This window comes from Delphinus delphis, chromosome X (assembly GCF_949987515.2).
Source record: "Delphinus delphis chromosome X, mDelDel1.2, whole genome shotgun sequence".
Classification (NCBI taxonomy): Eukaryota; Metazoa; Chordata; class Mammalia; order Artiodactyla; family Delphinidae; genus Delphinus; species Delphinus delphis.
Genome location: NC_082704.1, coordinates 121901387 through 121927334, shown reverse-complemented (window position 1 = coordinate 121927334; position 25948 = coordinate 121901387). Strand labels below are relative to the sequence as shown.

Sequence of the window (25948 nt, the reverse complement as noted above, 5' to 3'; positions counted from 1 at the left end):
TCCTTACCAGAAGAAGAGAGGAGACAGAGAGACACACAGGGAAGACGGCCACGTGAAGATGTGGGCCGAGATTGGAGGGATGCTGCCACGGGCCAAGGAGCCAAGGATGGGGCCATCTGAAGCTGGAAGAGGCAAGGAAGGATTATTTCCTAGAGCCTTCAGAGAGAGCAGGACCCTGCGGACACCTTGGTTTTGCGACTCTCGGCCCCTGAACTGCGAGAATAAATCTCGGTCGCTGAAGCCACCCCACGTGGATCACTTTGTTTTAGCAGCCAGAGGAAAACTAGTACACAAAGGGGCGTCTCATCAAGATGCTGTAGTAAGTGCGTGCTCACATGCCCATCTAGGGGCCCGAAATCCCAACGCAGGGCTTCATAGTGAATTCTTGCACTTTTCACATGTGCTGGGAGTAGGAGGGCTTTTATATAGGACGTACATTTTAAGACTTTCATACATATTCCCAGATTCTGCTGCCACCTACGCATCTGCAGATAGTCAATCACCAGGACTTCTAAAAACTGTGATACAATAATAGAACATTTCCTCCTTTGCCAATTAGCTTGTCAGCAGTTACTTTAATATCTAAAATATTTTAACGGTTTCTTTCATCTCAGCAGAAAGTCTTTTCACCCAGGGGGCTGTGACTCAAACATGTACTTCAGCCCAGAGGCGAAACTATTTCACCTATTATCCCATATTTTTGTGATTTGGGTCTTTGTGACTGTGGATCACAGGCCTGGAACTGAATGAAAATTCTAACCAAACGCTTGAATGTAAAGTGTTGAGGAAGCAGGCAACATTCACCCCAAATGTTAAACATTCAGCCAGAGAGGCGACGAATCAAACCCTGACATTCTGGGAGACCGTGTTTTTATTACGAGCGGAAATATTCAGTGGGTAGTTGTTATCTCTACTCACAATACCTAAAACGCAGGAGTTTGAGGTCGGCATTTCAGCAGTATAGAGCAATCGCCTTTGAGCACAAGTTTTCAGCTCTCGTAAATGGTACCACATTTTCAACACTTCACAAAGCATCCCACACACCAGCCCCTGGAGGCAGACATGGGTATTTTATTCTCCCTCAATAGAACGCTTAAACACATCCACTCCCTTCCATTCCAGGCTTTATGACCTAAGGCCATGCCTACGTCATTTAACATGAACATGAACAGAGACGGGGGAAAATAAAGAAGCAAGAAGTCCAGATTCACTTCCTTCGATTTGGTCATTTTTGTGGTACAGGCTTGTCTATTCCAGGCTCCTGCTACTGTCCTGAACGTTTCACAGATCTTCCTCCACTTACAATGGGGCCATGTCCTTATGAAGCATCATAAATTGAAAATACTGTAAGTAGAAAATGCATTGAATACACTTGACCTAGCAAACATCACAGACTAGCCCAGCCGACCCTATCTGTAGTCAGAACACTGGCAATAGCCTAGAGCGGGGCAAAATCGTCTAACACAGAGCCTATTTTATACGAAAGTGCTGAAGGCCTCATGTGATTTATTGAACAAACACTGTAGTGGAAGTGAGAAGCAGAACGGTTCTGAGTGTTAGGGACGTTCCCCCTGTGATCCCAGGCCGACGGGGAGCGGCCGCTGCCCAGCATCACGACGGAGGATGGGCTGCCTCTCACTAGCCCGGGAAAACACCAACGTTCTCAGTCTGAAGCACGGTTTCTACTGAATGAGTATCGCTTCCCCCCACCGTAAAGTCCAAACCCTGTACGTCAGGGAGCGTCTGTACTTGTTTCTGTTGACTAAGTTGATCCAACGCTGACACGGAGCCCAACGCGTCTTGGGCCAAGAGCTGCCCCTAGAGAAGTGTGGGCTTCAAGTTCTGTGCCCGGGCATCTTCCTCAGTGTCTCCACCCCCGAGGCTCTTCGGGGACCCACCCCCATCCCGTTTACCACCCCAATCGTCGCCCAGGAGCCCGGCAGGCTGATCCTATTGTCTCTCCTTGTCAGGCAAGTGGAACGATTGGATCTGAAGAGTCTCGGGAGACGAGCGCCCACCCACGAATGGCCACTGCCTTTAACGTGAAAGGAAACGATAAACTCGGTGCTCGGCTCCAGCCTCGCAGACCCGGTCTGTTCAAAGAGGAACGCATTTGGTGGTACTTCGGTTCCGGCATTAGGCCAGACAAGCAGCACTACGGCCCAGACACACATCCGCCTGCTTGTATGCAGGTGGACGCATACACTCTGCATGCACGTGAAGCCACTGATGGTGAGGGACACGGACGGTAAGCACTTCCCGAGAGCGGGGAGGATGCGGCCAAGAGAGCGATGCACACAGGTGTGTACTGATATGGGTCCGAGGGCATCAGTGCCCAAGGGCGGTTAAGAAAAGGCCATATTATATCCCCATATATCCTAGTATATTATATTAGAAAGACCTCTAAGCTATATGCACAACAGAATATTTGGGATGACTCCACATTATGAGAAAAAATACACTATATGTTCTGACAGTATATTGTATGTTCATACTAAAGGGTCTGGAAGAACACAGACCCGATATGGTTATTACTCCAGAAAGGTGAAATTTTTTTTTTTTTTTTTTTTTTCGGTACGTGGGCCTCTCACTGTTGTGGCCTCTCCCGTTGCGGAGCACAGGCTCCAGATGCGCAGGCTCAGTGGCCATGGCTCATGGGCCCAGCCGCTCCGCGGCTTGTGGGATCTTCCCTGACCGGGACACGAACCCGTGTCCTCTGCATCGGCAGGCGGACTCTCAACCACTGCGCCACCAGGGAAGCCTGAAAGGTGAAAATTTGAAAGAAGGACTGGGACGAAGGCTGAGGATGAGGAGACAGTGATTTCCGATGTACATTTGCATTTCTGTATTTTTTGCACTTTTTGTCATTAAAAACAAATATTTAAACACGTGTCTTAAAACCTATTTGTATTTTACCTGTTTTTAAACTATAACTACCAGGAAACACTAATTGAAAAAGTGGGCAAAGAAGATGAAGCAACAATTGATGAAGGAACTGTGGTCGATAACACCCGAAAAATCAAAGAAATGCATATTTAAACGATGAAAATGTAAAAAGTAAAATCTATGAAGATGACAAGAGTGGGTTTTTTTTAGTTTGAATATTTTATTCTATTGAAGTATAGTTGATTTACAATATTTTATTAGTTTCAGGTATACAACATAGTGATTTGATATTTTTGTAGATTATATTCCATATAAAGTTATTATTAAATATTGGCTCTATTCCCTGTGCTGTGCAATATATCCTTGTAGCTTATTTATTTTATACATAGTAGTTTACACCACTTAATCCCCTACCCTTATTTTGTCCCTCCCCCTTCCCTCTAAGCGTGTTTTTGATTGGGGTCCCAAAGGTTGCCAGGGTGTCAGGCATGGCTACAGGGATTTCTATACCTTACTGGGAAAAGCATAAATTGGCAAAACTGAAAGAGAAATACTGCAGCAAAGAAATCATACAGTTATGTACACCCCTGAACTCAGAAACTCAACCTCTAGAAATTTATCGGAATGAGATAAACACAGATATAAAGAATCATGTGACTACAAGGTGATTGTAGCAGAATTGCCAACACCTTAAATGTCCAATGAAGTGAAAGAGGTACGAAAAACTTTGCAATATTCACATGTGGAGGGACGTCTGGCCAATGACAGCGACAGTAGAGGGTATTAGAAGTGTACAGAAAGATGGGAATGATATATAAAAGACTCAAAAAACCCAAAACCCACAAAGCAGTTTTACAAAATGATGCCATTTTGTGGGGAAAAGAAAAAAAAAATTCTCCAGGTCTTGCTACATTGAAGCGAGTATGGGAAATGTGTACGTCGATCATTCCAGGGGCAGGATCACAGCTCATCTCCAGTGTGTTCTTTAGCCTTACAGTTGTCTTCTAGCTTTAAAAAGAACATGTACTAATCTGATGCTTTGAAACGGAGATGATATTTTAAGAGTTGCATCACACAGACTTGGTCTAAAGTCAGCACACCCAACAGGGCAGAGTTGAGAGCAGGGTGGCCTCGGATGGGAACGGACATACACCACACAGAGTTATCCCACTTTGTCTCTAAGGTGGACCCCAAATCTACTAGTCTAAGCAGTAACCACTTTACTGGGCTTTCAAAAACGTTAGCTCATTCTAATTGAATGTAACCCAGTGAAAATTGTAGACCGTACCATTCTTTTCTTTTTCCTTTTTTTTTTATACAGCAGGTTCTTATTAGTCATCCATTTTATACACATCAGTGTATACATGTCAATCCCAATCCCCCAATTCATCACACCACCACTCCCATCCCCGCTGCCACTTTCCCCCCTTGGTGTCCATATGTTTGTTCTCTACATCTGTGTCTCTATTTCTACCCTGCAAACTGGTTCATCTGTACCATTTTTCTAGGTTCCACATATATGCATTAATATACGATATTTGTTTTTCTCTTTCTGACTTGCTTCACTCTGTATGACAGTCTCTAGGTCCATCCATGTCTCAGCAAATGACCCCATTTCGTCCCTTCTTATGGCTGAGTAATATTCCACTGTATATATGTACTATGTCTTCTTTATCCATTCGTCTGTCAATGGGCATATAGGTTGCTTCCATGACCTGGCTATTGTAAATAGTGCTGCAATGAACATTGGGGTGCATGTGTCTTTTCGAATTATGGTTTTCTCTGGGTATAGGCCCAGTAGTGGGATTGCTGGGTCATATGGTAATTCTATTTGTAGTTTTTTAAGGAACCTCCATACTGTTCTCCATAGTGGCTGTATCAATTTACATTCCCACCCACAGTGCAAGAGGGTTCCCTTTTCTTGACACCCTCTCCAGCATTTGTTGTTTGTACATTTTCTGATGAAGCCCATTCTAGCTGGTGTGAGGTGATACCTCATTGTAGTTTTGATTTGCATTTCTCTAATAATTAGTGATGTTGAGCATCTTTTCATGTATTTGTTGGCAATCTGTATATCTGCTTTGGAGAAATGTCTACTTAGGTCTTCTGCCCATTTTTCAATTGGGTTGTTTTCTTTTTTTTGATATTGAGCTGCATGAGCTGCCTGTATATTTTGGAGATTAATCCTTTGTCCGTTGATCCGTTTGCAAATATTTTCTCCCATTCTGAGGGTTGTCTTTTCGTCTTGTTTATGGTTTCCTTTGCTGTGCAAAAGCTTTGAAGTTTCATTAGGTCCCATTTGTTTATTTTTGTTTTTATTTCCATTACTCTAGGAGGTGGATCAAAAAAGATCTTGCTGTGATTTATGTCAAACAGTGCTCTTCCTCTGTTTTCCTCTAAGAGTTTTATAGTGTCCCGTCTTATATTTAGGTCTCTAATCCATTTTGAGTTTATTTTTGTGTACAGTGTTAGGGAGTGTTCTAATTTCATTCTTTTACATGTAGCTGTCCAGTTTTCCCAGCACCACTTATTGAAGAGACTGTCTTTCTCCATTGTATATCCTTGCCTCCTTTGTCATAGATTAGTTGACCATAGGTGCATGGGTTTACCTCTGGGCTTTCTATCTTGTTCCACTGATCTATGTTTCTGTTTTTGTGCCAGTACCATATTGTCTTGATTACTGTAGCTTTGTAGTATATTCTGAAGTCAGGGAGTCTGATTCCTCCAGCTCCATTTTTTTCTCTCAAGACTGCTTTGGCTATTCGGGGTTTTTTGTGTTTCCATACAAATTGTAATATTTTTTGTTCTAGTTCTTTGAAAAATACCAGTGGTAGTTTGATAGGGATGCATTGAATCTGTAGATTGCTTTGGGTAGTATAGTCATTTTTACAATGTTGATTCTTCCAATCCAAGAACATGGCATATCTATCTGTTTGTATCATCTTTAATTCTTTCATCAATGTCTTGCAGTTTTCTGCATACAGGTCTTTTGTCTCCTTAGGTAGGTTTATTCCTAGGTATCTTATTCTTTTGGTTGCAGTGGTAAATGGGAGTGTTTCCTTAATATCTCTTTCAGATTTTTCATCATTAGTTATAGGAATGGAAGAGATTTCTGTGCATTAATTTTGTATCCTGCAACTTTACCAAATTCATTGATTAGCTCTAGTAGTTTTCTGGTGGCATCTTTAGGATTCTCTATGTATAGTATCATGTCATCTGCAAACAGTGACAGTTTTACTTCTTCTTTTCCAATTTGTATCCCTTTTATTTCTTTCTCTTCTCTGATTGCCGAGGCTAGGACTTCCAAAACTATGTTGAATAATAGTGGCGAGAGTGGACATCCTTGTCTTGTTCCTGATGTTAGAGGAAATGCTTTCAATTTTTCACCATTGAGAATGATGTTTGCTGTGGGTTTGTCGTATATGGCCTTTATTATGTTGAGGTAGGTTCCCTCTATGCCCAGTTTCTGGAGAGTTTTCATCATAAATGGGTGTTGAATTTTGTCAAAAGCTTTCTCTGCATCTATTGAGATGATCATATGGTTTTTATTCTTCAGTTTGTTAATATGCTGTATCACATTGATTGATTTGCATATATTGAAGAATCCTTTCATCCCTGGGATAAATTCCACTTGATCGTGGTGTATGATCCTTTTAATGTGTTGCTGGATTCTGTTTGCTAGTATTTTGTTGAGGATTTTTGCATCTATATTCATCAGTGAAATTGTAGACCGTAACATTCTTAATGGGACAGTGGTTAAGGTTACAGAAAAGTGCTAAGATGTGGGTGATCCTATTTGTCCTTCAAATAGAACAAGACCCGAAGCACAATACTCTCCTTTAGACTTTCACATGATGCTGGCTTTCATGGCTGGCCTCTTCGAAGGAAAAGGAGGAAAATTAGAGCATGCATGACTCCCTGCCCTCCACACTTCTGTGACTCCCAGTCGCAGGGAAAACAAAGGAAGGGGTCCCAGATGGAGCAACACCCTTTCTCCCAGCACACAAAAGACTATTTTTACATTGACTCAGGAGAGAACGTGCATAAAAATTTAGCCTTTGGATCTGCTAGCTATCTGCAGGCTTCAGGAAAGGGGAGTAAAGGACTGCATTTCTCCATTAGTGTTTGAATGAGGGTCCTGATGTTATGTCAATATCTTGGTCTTAGAACAAACCTCCTCGGAGGCTCTGAGATGATGAAGAAGCCAGGGGTGGGAAAACTGGTCTTCCCACCCCAGGGTCACACTCCCAAGGACCCACCCTGGTCTGCTTTGCTCCCTCCTTATTTCATGGGTGGAGGTGGCTGACATGCCATCTTTCATATTTTGGAGCGAAGCTTCTCAAACTTTAATGCGCCCACAAACCCACCAGGGGTCTTCTTAAAATGACAGATTCTGCAGGTCTGGGGTGGGACCCGAGACTAGGTTTCCTACCAGCTTCCACGTAAACCAATGCTGCTGGTCCCAGACCATGCCCAAATGGGAAGGTGTACAACAACGTAAGAGGAAAAAGTAATATTTTCTTGCCTATGAGAATTTTCCGTAGTTTCATATGTTCAATTCATGCACTATTTCTGCATGTACTCACTTTTTTCTCCCAGAATGTAGACTGGGTGATTCCAACAGAATGAAATGTCCCTGAAATCAGTAAAACAGTAAAGAAATAGATGTTCCAGGGCGGTGGAATCCATCAGTCTGGAAGCTGAGGAACCTGTCTAATTTCATGGAAACTGAAACAACTAGGCTGGCATCATGCCCTCTGAGGACACAGGACAAAAATATGATCTAAGACCACAGTTATGATGAGCCAGCTTGGCGTTAGGAATGGGGGCACATAACATTGGCATTTCCTGGGTCAATCCTTTATCATTGCATAGAAGCAAAACACTGAGACATTAAGTCAACGTATAACACCAAGATATAACAGGAAAGTGTAAAACAAAAGCCATTCTTTCTATATATATGCATACATCAACAGCCCAGCAGAAAGAGGTCCCTTCATCCGACTCACTCAACGTAATGGGCATTCAGAAGTGTCCCGCTCGTCAATTTCCATGAGACCTCCACTCACACAAACTATTTGGTGAATTTTTTTCTGCAGACTTTATTGAAGTTACAATAAGGGATGTGGAGGGGGTTACAGTTCACATGTGTCACAGCTTATAATCCTCCAGAACTTTACTGCCTTGTGTGTCTTTTAAAGTTTGCTCTCTCCTGTCCACGCTCCTTTGATGATCTGCACCCTCTCAACGAAGCAAGGCCACCAAACACATGTGCCCTAGCAAACTCCATGCTCCGTAAAACCAAAGGGTGCTGCTCCCCTTCATGTGGCTATTTATCAAACACGAACCGTTTTTCTTGTGTGTACGTGTAACGGTTAATGTTACGTGTCAACTTGACCGGGCCAAGGGATGCCCCGAGAGCTGGTGAAACATTATTTCTGAGTGTGTCTGTGAGGCTGTTCTGGAGGAGATGAAGCATTCGAGTGAGAAGACTGGGTAAAGAAGATCCACTATCACCGGCGTGGGTGGGCATCATCTAACCCATTGAGGGCCTGAACAGAACAAAAAGGCCGAGGAAGGGTAAATTCCCTCGCCACCTCTTCCTGTGCTGGCATGTCCATCTTTCCCTGCCCTCAGATTTTGAAGCTCCTGACTCTTGGGCCGTTGGGCTGTGGGACTTACACCAATAGCTTTCCAGATATCAGACCTTTGGCCTCAGGTTGAGAGTTAAACCACTGGCTGTTCTGGTTCTCAGGCCTGAACTACACCACCAGCTTTCCTGGTTCTCCAACTCGCAGACAGCAGCTAGTAGGACTTCTCGGCCGCCTTAACAAGGCGAGCCAATTCCTATAACAAATCTCCTCTGACATCTATCTATCCATATACCTTATTGGTTATGTTTCTTTGGAGAACCCTGGCTAATATGGTCGGTAAGGTCTCATCTCCCACCCCAAGTTGCTAATAGCTTGCAGGAGTCTCCCTACAAGAATCCTATAAAGCAAAATTTTCTTTCATGTATTTTTTGTTTACAGAAATTGCTTTCTGTTCCCCTTAGGGTAATGTCAAACTCCATGAATTAGTTGTCTACATACCAATGATCTGCAAACTTTAACAGTCTAACACAGCGCATACTTATTACCTTATATTTTCTCTGGGACAGAGCTCTGGTCGTGGGGTAGCTAGATCTTCTGCTTCAGAATCTTTCATGAGGCTGCAGTCAGGTGCTGGCCAGGGCTGGGATCTTATCTGAAGGCTCCAGTGGGGAAGGATCCACTTCTAAGCTCACTCACATGCTGTTGGGAGGATTTAGTTCCTCACGGGCTGCTGGCCAGAGTTAGACTTGTCATTTGGAACCTTGCCGTGTCTCAACACAGACACTTTTTTCCAAGAGAGAGAGTCTGCTGCAGGATGGAGTCCCAGTTTTATACCCTAATCACAAAAGTGATTTTGCATCCTTTGCCATATTTATTTGTCAGACATTATTCTGCGTGTTTCTGGGAGGATGTTTTTGGATGAGATTAACAGTTAAACAGGCAGACTGAGTGAAGCTGATTGCCCTCCCTAATGTGGGTGGGCCTCGTCTCATCAGGTGAAGGCCTGAATAGCTCCAAAAAGCTGACTTCCCCCCTGTAAGAAGGGAAGTCATGCCTAACTTCAATCATACCTTCTGTATTAACACTCACTAAAAATGCCAGGACATTCCGGTTGCCCTTGATTTACTAGAGAAGAAAAGGTTTGAAGCACCAGTAACTGGGAAGTATTTGGATTCCCTGTGGGAGAGGATACATCTCAAAACAGAAACCTGAACATACTTTCACTCTTAGTGAGTATGATATACAGGAGGCATGGCTGGAGTCATCCTGGAATAATACTGCTAGATCGGGGTTTTATTCACGCAGCCGGCGGCCTCATCTCTTCTTCTGTTGGGTGTGGCCATGGAAATGCCCATTGTTGAGAACTTAGAATCTCAAGGGGAGTAGAGTGGTGTCCTCAGCTGTACAGTTATTTGTACAGCCCCCGCTGAATTAGGAACAATTTTGCTTTCCTGAATACTTTTCTCCTTGGCTTGTATTTTTAAGTCAATGTTTTGTTTTGGAGTGATTTTAGATTTACGGAAAAGTTGTAAAGATAGCAGGGAGATTTCCCATACATCCTTCACCCGTTTACCCTACGGTTAACATTTCACATAACCATGGCACGCTGGTCAAACCAGGAAACCGACCACAGGACATCACTGTTCACTGTACTTCAGACTTTACGAGGATTTTCCCAGTTTTTTCCAACAGTGATGTGTTTCTGTTCGAGGACACCACACTGCACTTTGTTATCGTGCCTTAGTCTCCTTTGCACTGTGACAGTGTCTCAGAGTTTCCTTGTTCTTCATGATGTTGACAGATATTTTTTAGAATCTCCCTCAATCTGAGCGTGTCTGATGCTCTTCTGAATATTAAACAGGAGCTATGGGTTTCGGGGAATAAATCCTCAGAGTTGAGGCACCCCTTCCCATTGCGTCATATCATGATTTCCACATGACTCACCAGGGATGACATAAACCATGATCAGCTGGTAAAGATAATTAGCGTCTGTTGAGTTTCTCCACTGTTAATCACTCCATGTTTAGTGCAATCACGGGATTTTAAAAAAATGCATTCGTTTTCAAAATGCCTGAAGTCATGGCTATTTCTTACTTCCATGGAGTTTCTTTTTTCTATTTTCAATTTATTTCTAATTCAATTGCATCTTTGTTGTTTCCTTTCAGAAAAAAAAAAGTTCTTAAACACCATATTCCTCATAGAATTCTGCTGAAACCTGGAGGCTATTCTTGGTTGGGATGAAAGGAGATCTGTCTTCTGAGCATCTCTAAGGTATGAGGGAATGCCATAAATATTTTATATACGTTTCCTACTTACATTTCACAAGAGCCCTCTACATTAAATATTAACAGACATTTTTTTTTCAAATGAAGGAACCAATTTTCCCAAGGCCCCAATTAAAGACAGAAAGTAATAAAACGGGTAGGAGAGAACCCAAATGCTTAAGCCAGAAGGTCTACGATCACCCACAAGCTGTTCAAATTTGACTCTTGCCCTTGTACTACATAGACTCCTCACCCCCCCAAAAAAGAACAGGTCTATGCCCTACAGCATAAGCATTTCCTAAACATGAGTGCCTTGAATATTTTCTCCACAGACCCCATGCTCCAAGTGGTCTCCCCCAGATACCACTTGTCCTGCAAGCTTAGCTGAAGCCCAGCTCCTCCGGTGAGCTCTCCCTGACTCTGACACCCACAACAAAGTTTCCTCCTTGTGCTCAGTGTGCCCCCTCTAGCACTCAGGGGCCCTGGATGACGTCTGCCCTCCCCTGCTGCCAGCTTGTCAAACAGGGTCAGCTAACCCTGCACCATGCCTTGGGCAGGATACGTGTGCCAGCCCTGACGAGCAGTGCCTGTGTGCTAACAACCTCCTGGGAGAGCCCTCCAGCTTCCTGGCTGGAGCCCAGGATTGCACGCTGCTCAGCACACCCCAGCTCCTGGCTCAGCACACCCCAGCTCCCCTCCTGGGGCCTCCCCTTGCATTTGCCTATGTGCTCATGAAAAAGTTCGCCATCCGCAAAGTTAGAGGGGGCTTTCTTCAAGACTGCCGTCACGTCTGATGCCAACCGCAAGCCCTGGTGGGTGCATGTCCCAACACCACTATCAGTTCAATAGTTCGCAAGAAGGACTCACAGGACTCAAGGAAGCTGTTGTGCTCATCGTTATGGCTGACTACCAGCTAAGTGAGACAGATGGAAGTCAGCCAAGGGGAAAGGCTTATAGGGAGGTGTCCAGGAATGCTGCGAACATGGTCCATCCAGAGTCACAGATGGGTTACATTCCCAGCCAACACGTATGGAGGACTGCCAACCAGGAAAGCCCACCTCAGACTGTGTCCAACTTTTTTTTTTTTTTTTTTTTTTTTTGCGGTACGTGGGCCTCTCACTGTTGTGGCCTCTCCCGTTGCGGAGCACAGGCTCTGGACGCGCAGGCTCAGCGGCCATGGCTCACGGGCCCAGCCGCTCCGCGGCATGTGGGATCTTCCTGGACCGGGGCACGAACCCGCGTCCCCTGCATCGGCAGCCGGACTCTCAACCACTGCGCCACCAGGGAAGCCCTCCAACTTTTAACTGTGGCTCCATCCCATAAGAGTGATTGACGGACCCCATGACTGAGCTCACAGTCCAGCCACTCAGGATGTGAGGCTGATACTTACAACAAAGGCCCCCGCCCTATGTCACATGGTTAGGTGTTCTGGCATGGCTGGTCCCCCCTACCCTAAATCAGTTACACTATCCAGTGACCCAAGCCCCCCAGGCAGGCAAAGACGCCCTGTCAGGCAGGACATTCCAAGGGCTTAGAGCTCACCTCCCAGGAGCTGAGGGGCAAAGGCCAGATCTGTTTCTGACCAAGATTAAATTCTTGACTACACAGTCTTGGAGACCTTCATCCTCCTTTTTGACTTTTAGCTCTGCAAGCGTTTCTCACCATAACCAGAATATGTGGGCACACATACACCCAAATGTTGACAAGGATGTTTCCCCTGGTCCATGCTGGGATCGTAAGCAATTTTTTTAGTTTCTCATTTATACTTTTCTACTACATCCATATTCTCTTCAAGAATGGTTGCTTCTATCATTAGGTTTGGAAAACAAATTTTAATGAGGCTTTTTTCCACATGTTGCTCACCCAATTAGCTCACTATGTGCTCCATGATTTATCCCATCAGTGAGTCATTTATATAAAATAATATTTTCAGGGATGTATGCTTTTTTCCTTCTCTGAATGATGCGGAAAATAACTAAACAAAGATATGTTAAGGATAATTTAAAGTCTCCTCATTAATTAGAACAATGTATCTTTTAAAGTACAATCCCATATATGGGAAACAGTAGAGGTTTCTCAAAAAACTAAAAATAGGACTATTATATGACCCAGTAATGCCACTCAGGGGTATTTATCTGAAAATAAATACCTAACACGAATGAAAAATGGAATCACTAACTTGAAAAAAAAACCATGTACACCAATGTTCATAGCAGCACTATTTACAGTAACAATGAAGTGGAAGCAACCTAAATGTCCATCACAGATGAATGGATAAAGAAGATGTGTTATACACACACAATGGAATACTACTCAGCCATATAAAGGAACAAAATTCTGCCATTTGCAGCAACATGGATAGATTTGGAACACATTACACTAAGTGAAGTAAGTCAGACAGAGATAGAGAAATACCATATGATATCACTCATATGGGGAATCTAAAAAATACAACAAACTAGTGAATATAACAACAACAACAAAAGCAGACTCACAAATATAGAGAACAAAACTAGTGATTACCAATGGGGAGAGGGAAGGGGGACGCAAAATAGCACTTTCCAAAGTGACACAAAGCAGTCACTTTGGAAAGTTCTTCTTTAGTTAAATGTGTCCCAGAGTGTACATCTAAGTGAGGACAGTCGTTCAAAGATGCAAACTTCTACGCCATGAATTTCTGCCAGTGATAAAGTTTCCTTCAATTTTGCCATGGCCGTTGCAAAGGGCTGTCTTGGTTTTAGTTTTTCCTTTTTCTAGTTCCATACAAGGTTGATATTTAGTGTTTAAAGTTTGCTTTATATGGTTATTGTTGGTCTCATTCTATGTTTTCTGAAAACTCCATCCCTAGTCCAACTCTATGTAAATAGTTTCGTCTCTGACTGACAGGCAATGATGTCCCACCTCTGTCTTAATTCTTCATTCTAAGAATAAATGTTTGCACACCGATTGAGTTAGGAAGCATTTAACGTGCATTAAGCTACCCCCGGCAGGACAGACAGAAGACGTGGGTGCTGTGATCATCCCCAATTGACAGACCAGAGCTGGTGCTTCCGAGGAGGTTGAGCTGCAGGTACAGGCAGAGCGGACGTGGCCAGCTCAGACGTGGTCACTGCCACCTGCAATGGAGAGCATGTGCCGCAGGGCAGCGGAGCCTCTGTTCCACACGGTCACTCGGGGATCCAAGTAGTCACACTCCCTGCGGCTTCAAGGCACAGCCCGCAGGGTCCCCAAGGGTGTCAGTGCTGCCGCCGGCTGGGAGGTACAGGAGGGAATTCTCCTGTTGGGTCTGGCACCCTTCACTTCTGCTCAGCTCGGCTTCTGCCTGGGAGGACGGGGTCACACGGGCACACATCCTGCCAAGGAGGCTGGAAATGGGTGTACAGGACCGAACCGAGGCATCATGGAGGACTGACTATCGATGCTGATTGTCTGCCGCTGCCTGAATGCCCTTGGATAGATTTAACTGGAATGGATTTAACTAAATGGATCAAACGGACCATTTCCTCATTGCAAACATTTTTTTTTTTTTTTTTTTGGCCACACAGCATGCAGGATCTTAGTTCCCCGACCAGGGATGGAACCCGGGACCTGGCAGTGAAAGTGCTGAGTCCTAACCACTGGGCCGCCGGGGAATTCCTGCAAGCATTTCTTGAGAGAGGACAGGGCCGTCGCCGTGTTCAGGCCCATACTCTACCTGCCAGTGTTTGCTTTCCTCCAGCACCATCAGGCTCTTTGTCTCTTGAGAACAGGAGCGATCCCAAAGGGGTGAGCTGTTCAGTGAGAGGCTACGGTATAGGGCACGTGGACAGAATGAGCCACGTCAAGGGTGTACGGAGTTGGGGGAGAGGATGCTCATTTGCTTTTGCACAGGGTTCCCAGCACCAGAATCCTGGCGGCACTGCCCCAGCCTAGGGACCCGCGCCTTTTGCAGTTACTTGTAAGTAGGTACCTACTGGGCCCCACCCAGTAAGAGTGGCGGCCCCTGTAGGTCATGAGAGACATTTAGAAGCGATAACCATCTGTCCACACACACACTCCCACACGAATGTTCACAGCAGCATGATTCACAACAGCCCAAACACAGAAACTAACCAAGTTCCATCAACTCATGAATGAATGAACAGGACGTGCTCCATCCCTGCAAGGCGGGGGCACTATCTGATCACAAAAAGGAATGAAGTTGTGACACCAGCTGCAACGGGGATGAGCCTCAGAAACAGGATGCCGAGTGAAAGAAGTCAGGCACGAAAGGTCACAGACTGTAGGAAATGCCCAGCAGCGGCAAATCCAGAGACACGGAGAGGAGACTGGTTATGCGTCGGGGGTGGGAGTGAGTGCTGACGGGGACCGGGTTGCTCTGGGGGAGAATGAAAACGTCCTAAAGTCGACTGTGGTGATGGACGCACAGCTCTGTGAATCTGCTCAAAACTACCGCGTTGCAGAGTTTACGTGTGTGAACTGCGTGCTGTGGGGATTGCATGCTAATGAAGCCGTTATAAAGGCAAGCCACGAGAGGGAAGACATATGGGAACATAAGTTTATGTATGACTGATTCACTTTGTTATAAAGCAGAAACTAACACACCATTGTAAAGCAAGTATACCCCAATAAAGATGTTAAAAAAAAAAAAAAAAGGCAAGCCACGAAGTGCCTGATGGGGGCGTGCAGTGAGCTTGTCCCGGCGGGGCACTTCCTCCTGGAGACCCCTGGATGCCCTGGGACTCCCACTGCAGCCTCCTCCAGCAGAGTGGCCGTCTCCTGACCGTGACACAATGGCATTCCCTGAGACAGGATTACACACAACATTCCCCTGTACATCCTCAGCTGCTTCCTTCACATGCCAAGTGCGCAGATCCAGCACGCCCAAGGGGCTGAGAATTTCTATCGATGTTCCCACCAAGATCCCTACACAGGGTTCACCCAAGACAGTGTTTGTTTTAGAGAGCAAAACCTTTTATTTGTTTGTTTTTGCTTCTGCTGAGGTTTAGTACCTTTTGTTGTTGTTGTTGAAGTATAGTTGATTTACAACCTTGTGTTAGTTTCAGGTGTACAGCACAGTGATTCACTTATACATATCTATATCTGTATAGATATAGATATTCTTTTTCATATTCTTTTCCATTATGGTTTATCTCAAAATACTGAATATAGTTCCCGGTGCTATATAGTAGGACCTTGTTGTTTATCCATTCTCTATATAAGAGTTTGCATCTGTTAACCCCAAACTCTCAATCTATCCCTCCCCTTCCCCCTCCCCCTTGGCAACCACAAGCCTGTTCTCTACATCTGTGAGTCTGTTTCTGTTTCACAGATAAGTTCATTTGTGTCATATTTTAGATTCCACATATAAGTGACATCGTATGGTATTTGTCTTTCTCTTTCTGACTCACTTCACTTAGTATGATAACCTTACTCTAGGTCCATCCATGTTGCTGTAAATGGCATTATTTCATTCCTTTTTTTATGGCTGAGTGGTATTCCACTGTGTGTGTGTGTGTGTGTGTGTGTGTGTATCACATCTTCTTCATCCAGTCATCTGTCGATGGACACTCAGGTTGTTTCCATGTACCCAAGACAATGTTGAACTTTACCCAAACCCTGTGCTCCTGGAAAACAGGGAAGGTTAAGGAATTGCCCCATCCTCTGTGTCCTGGAAAACTGCTGACTGCAAAGAACCTTCCTTCCCCACCTAAGTTAAACAGAACTCACAGATATTCCCTTTGGGCACCCAGGACAAGGCCCAACACAGACCCTCCAGATTCCCATCCTCTGTCTCATAAATGATGTCCTGAGTGGTTTGTCCCCACAGATGAACTGGAACAAAATGCTTGTGAACCAAACTTGGGTTCAGCCTCTCCCTTTGCCCCCCAGGACCTTGAACTTTGGCCCACCCTCAGTCTGAGCCAGCAGCCTCTCACCCCAGCACAGGGTGCTCTTAGGAAAATACTCTGTGGTCTACATTGGATCATGCCACCCTTTCACCCCACTTCCCTTTGCCTAGTTCCTTCTAGACTACAGGTCAAGGGAATCAACTTTGCTCCTCCTATAAAAAAAGAGGATCCCCTTCTGCTAACTGTTGCTTGCTGACCTTATAGATAGAATGTTGTCCCAAATGCAATAGCCCCACTGCCCCTAACGCCACAGTCTCTTTCCCTCCTTCCAAGAATCCTTTTTGAATAAAAGTTTCTCCTTACTAAGTCCGGATGTGTTTCCTTTTTTTGTTCTGACAAGCACAACCCATGTGGGACTTTTAGGGTTAAATTCACAAAGGGTTCCTCCCAACGTCATTGCAAGTTCCGACCCTGGCATGCTTTTTCTCAACCCTGATGGAATCGATTTGTCAATATGTCTCCTTGCTTCATCTGCTGGCATCCCCTCAACCTTTCTGCTTTCTTTTAACGAGCTGAATGACCCCCCGATAAAAAGATTCTCAAAACATAGTAATGATTGCACAAGCTGTTTAACGTGGAGCTTTTGGAAGAAGGCAAGTGTGCTTTCTGGTAGTGACGGGGCTGACAGTGTGTAATGAGCACTGTGGCCACCTGTAACCACAGTGGATCACAGAGGACACATCCTGGGCTCTCGCATCCCCGCTGAGCAGGGCGTGTAGGGAACCCTGTTCCCTCGGAGCTGGATTCTTCTCTTGGGCCTTTCTTCTCCTTCACCAGCTGATCTGTGCCCAGAACTCCTCCTTGTTGGCTGAGTTACTTTTTATTTGGCACTTCTGTGAAACAGTGAGTGTCTATCAGTGCATTTGTAGCCAGTGGCACCCTGGCCACTGCTGAGAGATGTAGCAGGAATCTGTTTCATCACACGGACCGCTGGAAGGGGAGACGGGGTGGCTGGGAGGTGAGGACGAATTCCTTGGGCAGGGCACAGCCCCTCCCTGCTCAGAGCTGGAGGTGAGGAGTGATTTTCCACCACACAGGGGTGAGGAGGGGCCAGGAGCCCCCGTATGGTGCGTGGAAATGTTCCCTCAGGGAAGTCATCTGGGCTGTTGGTTTTGACCCCTTCACGCTGGACATTTTGTGGGCTGTTCTGAAGAAAGAAACAGGTTCTACAGCCATCACTTCAGTCTCCTGGAAGCTGATTCCATGCATGAGGGAGGAATGGAGTATTTGGTGATGGTTGGCCAGGTTCTTCATCCGTCCTATTTTCCTCCAAAGAAAACGCAATTGTTCCCACCATGCAGGGATACGTGACTGGCATTAGCACGCCTGCTCTGGTACTTTCCCGAGAACTGTGCTCCAGGACGTGGACGGGGGACCTACATCTATATTACAGGCAATGGACAGCTTTATTGACTAGGCAGGTGCTTTCAGACAAAGTCTTCTGCATAACGTAAAGAGCAAGTTCCTCTTTTCAGATGACCGTAATACTCTTAGTCAAAACCTTTCAATTGAAATGGCATTAGCATACATCTTATTTTCTGGAAAATGTACTGGAAACTGCATGAGAAAGGCACATTCTGTATGTCTTCTGGAGAACTAAGCTATTGGATAAAGAGGAAAACCAACTTGTTATGCAACGACCTGATTCCCCACTTTGGGGGATTCAATGACTCAATTGAAGAAATGGGTCTGGGGCTCCTCTGTGTTTAGAATGAGGCACTGTTCAAGTAGCCGGGGATACAATGTTGAATAAGACATGGTCCCATCCCCCAAGACGTTTCTAACCCGCTTTTACGAATACTCCAGTCAAGAATTCCCAACTGCCATGCAAGTTTTTGTTTTTGTTTTTCCTCATAATACCATGCAATGTTAGGGTCTGGATCTGAAAACACTGACAAGAAACAATGAAGAGAAAACAGTGACGTCTACTTGGACCCAGACAGTAGTCCAAAGAATCATAAGCTAAATAACTTTGTCCTCTGTGTGATGTTTTCTTGCTTATTGATAAAACCAGAAGTCGATGCATGTTTTTTGCACTAAATGGTCACAACCCAAGACTCTCTTCTTTGATTTAAGGCTCTTTGGGGTCACTGAAGTGTCATTTGGAAAACTGCTTCCTGACGCATAATGTTATGGTAATGATACCCTAAAGCCCGTGTAAGGGCTCTGCCAGGAGAGCTATTGATTTATCTCCTTCCCAGTATTGTTTTAAAACAAGAGGCAGCTGAGGGTCAAGAGAGAGACTCTGGGTTATAAGAGGCTTAATGCAACCCTAGGAATTTTTTTCTTTTTTTTTACACACTCGAGAGGAGAAAGGTTGTTCATAAATACTCATTTATAGAAACAATTCGAGAGATGCAGAAAAGACACACTTGTCTTCCATCTGAGCATAGGATTATACCCTATGTAACAATGTAGGTGAGGGAAAGAGTAGAAAGTGCTGGAATATCGGGGTTATAGCGAGAATCCAAGAGACCTGGATCAAAGCCCAGCTGTGCCACTCACTGATTATATCCATTTGGGTTATAAATTGGAATTTTTTGAACTTAGTCACCTCACATAAAGCAAAATTACCTGCCTCAAAGATAGCTGTGAGGATTCAATATCATATCGCATGCAAAGGCCAAGGAACAAAGCCTGGTACGTAGTATAAACTCAGTAAGCTGTACAGATCATTGCTACTGTTATCGTTATATAGGAGTCAGACACAAAGTATTTACACATAAGGTGCTGGGTAAGGTGCTTGCTCTCAGTACTTGAGATGGGTGGTGTGATGTGATCATTAATTTTATGTATCAATTGACGAGGCTACGGGGCCCAGTCATTTAAATGTTAGTCCACATGTGTTTTTTTTTAGATGTGATTACATTGAAATTAGAAGACTCTGAGTAAAGCAGATTACCCTCCCATAATGTGGTTGGGCAGGGGATGGTGGGATGGTGGGTGGGTCGTATCTAATCAGGCGAGGGCCTTAAAAGCAAAGATGAAAAGTTTCCCAAAGAAGAAGCAATTCTCTCTCAAGGCTGCCACATAGAATCTCTGCCTGAATTTCCAGCTTTCCGGCCCACCCTGCAGATACCAGACCTGCCAGCTGCCACCATCACATGAGCCAACTCCTTAAAATAAACCTCCTGATGGATACATAGATACAAATACATCTATCTATAGCTACAGATGTAACTACAGACAGATAGGTATCTCTGCCCCTACTACCTATCGATAGCTACATCTACACCTATCTATCTACAGAGACAAAGATGCAGATAGATAGATAGATGACTACAATAGATCTTTATCTATACAACAGCTAATTGTAATTCTATTGAATCTGTCCATCTATCAAAATCTGCCTCCATCTCTCTCTATAGCAATAGACAGATTTAGCTATAGCTAGATAGACACAAATTCCCTGATCTCTACATCTGTATCTATAGAGATCCTCTTGGCTCTGTTTCCCTGGAGAACTTGACTAATTCAGGCTGGGAGACTGACAAGTAAATAGACAATGTGAATGCTCTGTGGCAGGTCTCAGCACAGCACAAGGTGCTATGGGAATGCACAGAAGAAGATTGCTCTTTTTGAAGCCCGGATTGAATAAGCTGCCCGAGAAGACAGTTGAAAATGAGAACAACCTTTAGTGGGTGGACACAAGGGTCGGAACCCCCAAGGACACAGATGAGGGACAACTAGAGGATTAAGAAGACAAAACAGCGTGATGTGAAGAGGGCATGGAAGCCCAGGGGAAGAGCTCTCCGAAGGGCAGTTTTCATCCTATGGGAATACCACAGGGAGTGTAAGTTAGAGACTGGGAGGTTTGCATCTGGGATTTCAGGAGGGTCTTGGCGCTGCATGAAACTTAGATGCAAGGCATGGCCATGGAGGTGGCTGGAGGGGAATGATGGAGAAGGTCCTGTGGGTGAGAAGGGCAAGAGCTCAGTGAGTGCCGTTCCCCAGAGATGCTCAGGGCAAAGATAAGCAGCCACCCAGCGGGGAGCAGTGCAGGGTAGCGGCAGCCTCAGGGAAGGGCGGATGGTGGAAGAGACGGCGGGTGAACAGGCTGAGAGAGTGGAGGTCCTCAGTGTAAAGGTAAATGTCCTGGAGGTGGGAGAGCAGCGAGAGGCTGGGTCAGGAGCCAGGGCGGAGGGGCCGGAGCTCAGGAGACACAAGCGGGTGCAATGACCAGATGGGTCCAGCTGTCCGGGGCTTCTCAGGAAGTCCTGGTCCACTGGTCTCAGCCTCAGATGCGTGCTGGAACCACCCGGGGAGCTTTTCAGATATTGCTGCCAGGGCCCCGCCCCAAAAATGCTCCTGTTGCTAGCCTGTCTCCCTCCTTGATGATTTATGTGCCAAAGACTATCTTTCATCATCACCACAATTGTGCCCACGCAGCCCCGCACTGGCTGACGCTGTTGGCTCACTCCCAGGGTCTACTGAGACCAGCAGCTCCACGGGTACATTGCCCTGTACACTAACTACGCTTCTTCGACCCCTGGCAGGGCTCCAATAGACAGCCTGGTCCCTAAAGCATCTGTGAAAAACCCCCTCCATGTGGACGTGGAGGGTGTGGACGCCTCCAAAATCACAGAAAGGTGAGATACCCGATTACCAACCAGCCAGCCACCCACAGAAACTCCCCTGAAGGCACTCGCTCCTGAGGTGGACATGGGCGTTGCACCTCATTTGTCCACAGATGGCCTGGTGTTCCACCCCCCCAAGCCCACAGGGGTCACTGTCTCCTGAGGTGGGCATGGGCGTTGCACCTCATTTGTCCACAGATGGCCTGGTGTTCCACCCCCCCAAGCCCACAGGGGTCACTGTCTCTTGGCAGCTGTATCAAGGGCGACTCTATCATGGTGAGAAACCAAGGGGGTATGAAAGAATGTCCCCACGGGAGGGAGGCCCATTCTAGGAACAAAGGCAGATCTCCCAGCTCTTTGGAACAGATATCTTTGCAAAACCTAATTAGCCTCTAACCCCTACTCACAACTAAGGCACACAATCTATTGCATCTGATAACATGAAAGGTATAATCATACTTTCCAAGCACACAGTACTTTCACCTGTTTAAGCAAATCTGAATGGAAAAAAATTATATCGTTTCACAAGTTTTTTACTAAACACCGTAGCTCTAGACAACAGATTTTGACTTAAGTCAGCGATGAGCTCCGTTCATCCAACGTTTAGCCATGTTGTCAAATCAGGTTTTGGAAGGTATGCTGCTATTTAAAACTGAAGGTGGATACAGCACTTACTTAGTGTTGTGGAACTCTGCAGAATGCAAGAAGGGACCTGCAAAGGGCCTCTTAAAATAAGTATGTCCTTTTTGGCAGAAAATATCATTGTAGGGTCCCCCATGGGTAGGGGAGTGGGCAGCGTACAGAAGATGGGCTGACACTGCATTTGAGAGTGGAAAGAATACATCCAGCATGCAGAGTAGACTGGGCTTCCCCTACTGGGCCATACGTGCTGGGCCTCTTTGCATTCACCTTCTAAAATGAAACTTCCCCAGCCAATAATTATTCATGTTTTCAAAGAAGAGAATAACCATTGCTCTCCTGGTGTCTCCAAACTCAGAATTCCAGGGTCTAATTCAGACGTACTCACTTAACAAGCCAAGCTTTTATCCATAATATAAGACTAGAGGAAAAGCGAGAATGATTTTTATGATGGGTGGGGTCAATGGATGTCACAGAAACTTTTGGATGCAGCCCCAGTCTTGCACCCCTAGGGTCAAGGCTGCACCACCAACGAGATGGCGGTCCGAGTTCATGGGGCCACTTGGTGGATCCATTTACATAGGTGCTGCTCCTGGAGCTTTACACAGCAGCTCCTATATAATTCTGGACATTAATATGCTCAAGGAGACTTGGGAATAGCCCTTTTGAAGTAAGGTTCAGCATCACTGGCTCAGCTACTTCCTTGGGGAATTCTGAACGTGGGTTCCATTAAAAAAAACAATACAGCAGCAAAGGGGCATCCTACCACTGCTTCTTTGGAGATTTTACTCCCACATGATACCTCCTGGATGAGAATCAAAGTTTTTCGTGTACCTACCATTCTAGGAGCCAAAATACCAAGGTGAAAACCCGCCCATGTGATTGTTTGCGCACAGAATACAAACAAAATAATTAGCAACTCAAAGGGCATTTCAAACACGCGCCAACACGGAACCATGCGAAACAGGGAAGGTTCCTGTTTGTGAATTCCGGCCACGCAGACAGACTTTAAGGATTCATATCCTAGGCAACAGAAACGTGCTCCGTAAAAGAAATCTTCCCAGAGGCTTTTCCATATTCGCCGCAGTTAAGCTTACATTTAAATAAACGCGGAGTTTCTTACCTGTCTACCAAGCGGTCCTTCTGCAAATCAGCTCCCTGCTCTCCACGTCACTTCACGAATGAGCAGAAAGAAGCAGATCTCACTGTGGGGACCACAGGCTGTCCTCTTCGTGGAAGGGCAGTAGAAACTTCAGCATCAAGCCTTCAGAACGTAGATGCCAAAGTGTAAAGTGCAATTATCTAAGGAGAGAGGGCTTGGTGCAAAACGTCGATGGCCCGCAAAGAGGAAAATGGCCTCTTTGACTGAGAGTCAATAGTACACACATTCATGGAGTTTCCTCCCCAGAATAGAGACTGTTTCTATGTTGACACACGTCTTTTGTACCTTAAAGAATGATCGATGAAATACATCTGAGACACTGGAGTGCATTTATGGCAGTCATAGGATAAGTCATTATTTCCATGTGCTGTGGTTTGAGTTTGTGACTTTGGACACATTGATCATTAAGGCAGAGGGGAGATACAAGTATTGACAAACTCTCAGCAGCACCTAAGCTAGGACATCCCAGAGGTGGCTACCCGGGGTCTCTGCTTGGGGCCCCACGTGATGGGGCTCCCAGGTCAGTGATTCGAGGAACCAAAGGCAGGCAGTCTCTCCATCACCTGCGGCTAGAACGCTGAGGCCCTTACCCTACCAGGCCATAAAAAGCCCCACCATGGCAAAGAGAGTCAGCACAATGAAAAAGGCATATCGAGAATATGAACCTGGGCTCTGCCATTCTGTGGTGTGGTGGCCACGGACTTGGCAGGAACATGGTGAAGGACCTCCTGGAAATTCTTGGATTCCAGGCCCTCAAGACCTCCTGTCCTGGCAAAACAAACTCTCCACATGGCCCAGCCCCATTAGCCTGGACACCGAAGTTTAGGGCCAGGGTCCTAGGTTGTCGTGAAATGGTCCTTTCCCCTGATGAGCCCTCATGCAACAGGTGGCCATTAAACATTGCTTAAAGGATGTGAGGCATTCAGGAATACCCCATGGCTATGGTTTCCAGAAGATTCCAGTAAGAGAGGAAACTCTGTCTGCCTTCTTTACTTTTCAAGCCCAATTCTGTAGAGTGCACTGCGCCCTCTGTACATCATGAGGTATGACATCCTAGAGGCCCTTTGGCTTTTCAGTGATCTCTGTTTTTGTTTTTGTTTTTTTTTGCGGTACGTGAGCCTCTCACTGATGTAACCTCTCCCGTTGCGGAGCACAGGCTCCGGACGCGCAGGCCTAGCAGCCATGGCTCACGGGCCCAGCCGCTCCACGGCATGTGGGATCTTCCTGGACCGGGACACGAACCCATGTCCCCTGCATCGGCAGGTGGACTCTCAACCACTGTGCCACCAGGGAAGCCCTCAGTGATCTCTTTGATGGAGCCCAAGATGGCCTTCATGCTGAATTCCATCTTCAGTGGGCAATATCGTATAAAGTTCTTGCTGAAAGAAAAGGGAAAAGAACCAGAATCAACAATGGAAATGTATCTGTTTTACTCTGTGCTGTTTAAATTACTGGAATAAAGAAAGTAACCTTAAGTTTAATTTTAGTTTTAATTTGCTTTTTTTTTTTTTTTTTTTTTGCTGTACGCGGGCCTCTCACTGTTGTGGCCTCCCTCGTTGTGGAGCACAGGCTCCGGACGCGCAGGCTCAGCGGCCATGGCTCACGGGCCCAGCCGCTCCGCGGCATGTGGGATCTTCCCGGACCGGGGCACGAACCCGCGTCCCCTGCATCGGCAGGCGGACTCTCAACCACTGCGCCACCAGGGAAGCCCTAATTTGCTTTTAATAAACTTGTCCAGATTGAATTTACCACTAAAGCATGAGAAAATAGCAATAATTGACTCCATTTAGGTCAAATGTTGGTAATGATGTTTGATCAAAGGCAGATTATCTAACAAAGGAACAAATGACAGTGATCCTCCCAGATTAAAAACAACAACAAAGGAGACATAACAAAACCAAAGGGGAAAAAAAAAAAAACTTTCAAGAATCAATTCTGGGCCATCTGAGCCACAGAATATTTTTACAGGTTGGGATGGTAAGTCATGACAGTACTATGAAGAGACCGAAAGCAAAAAAGTAAGGCTTTTGATACAGCTGAAAATGTGAACCGTATTCCACAAAGTTTGTTTCCTGTCTCTTGATAAAGAGGCCTGCATTCAATCCTTTCCCAAGTCCATCCGCCAGCCTCATGACCCCTGAACTTTAGATGTCCAGAATTGCACCTCAAAGTAATGCTAAACAGGAGTGCTTGCTGAAGCTCTGGACCAGCTCATTGCAGACAGTGCCAGGATCACATATCAAGGAACAGGCAGAGAATAAGTATCGTTAGACATGAAACAAAGCCTCAAGACTTATGGCTGAGAGTTGCTTCTAGCTTAATACTAAGTTATTTAATATTTACTGTTATAAAATGTTATAACAATGTTATAATATATAAAATATAATGTAATAATTTAATGTTATATTATATAACACTGTTATCTTCCAAAGTATGTCTTCTTGCAGCTAAATCAGCAGACAATTGGTACAATTTGACCGCACCAATCAACACACTGTGATTAAAATATTTCAAAATAAATACAACGCAGGAGTTTGGGAAAGTACCATTTTTTATTTTGCTTAGTTCTTCAGTCACAGTTGGTCACTGCCCTCCCCCGCCCTGATCTAGATAACACTAACAAAAATATGTTCTCCACGACTCAGCCTGTCCTAGACATATTGATGAAGAGATCAGAGGGAATTGTTACTTACAGAGTTCTAGACTGTAAGTTTGCTCCACAAACTCCTTGCAGATATAAATGAAAGTAATAAATTAGCTGTCACCACTTTGGAGATAAAGACAGTGGCATCTCACTGTCATGGGCATTGATTTATAGGCATAAATGGCATATTTAAGGAATGAAATACGAAAAGGGGAGATATGCACAAACGAAAAATAAAGTTGCTGAATTCATCATGGGTGAGATATTCCTTGGTGTAAAAAAATTGGTTGT

General features: G+C 45.2%; 1 protein-coding gene and 1 long non-coding RNA gene across 2 annotated transcripts in view; both read right to left on the bottom strand.

Annotated features, from left to right (window-relative positions):
- LOC132417895 (uncharacterized) overlaps positions 1-23968 on the bottom strand; it is a 481389-nt gene extending 457421 nt beyond the window's left edge. The window contains exon 1 of the long non-coding RNA XR_009517952.1: positions 22975-23968. This is a non-coding gene — a long non-coding RNA (uncharacterized lncRNA). The remainder of the gene's footprint in view (positions 1-22974) is intronic.
- A 224-nt stretch (positions 23969-24192) lies between these two features.
- The window catches only part of PUDP (pseudouridine 5'-phosphatase), a 126662-nt gene continuing 124906 nt past the window's right edge, over positions 24193-25948 (bottom strand). The window contains exon 4 of the mRNA XM_060001756.1: positions 24193-24392. Within this exon, the coding sequence (XP_059857739.1) occupies positions 24312-24392 (81 nt within the window). The 3' untranslated portion in view covers positions 24193-24311. The remainder of the gene's footprint in view (positions 24393-25948) is intronic.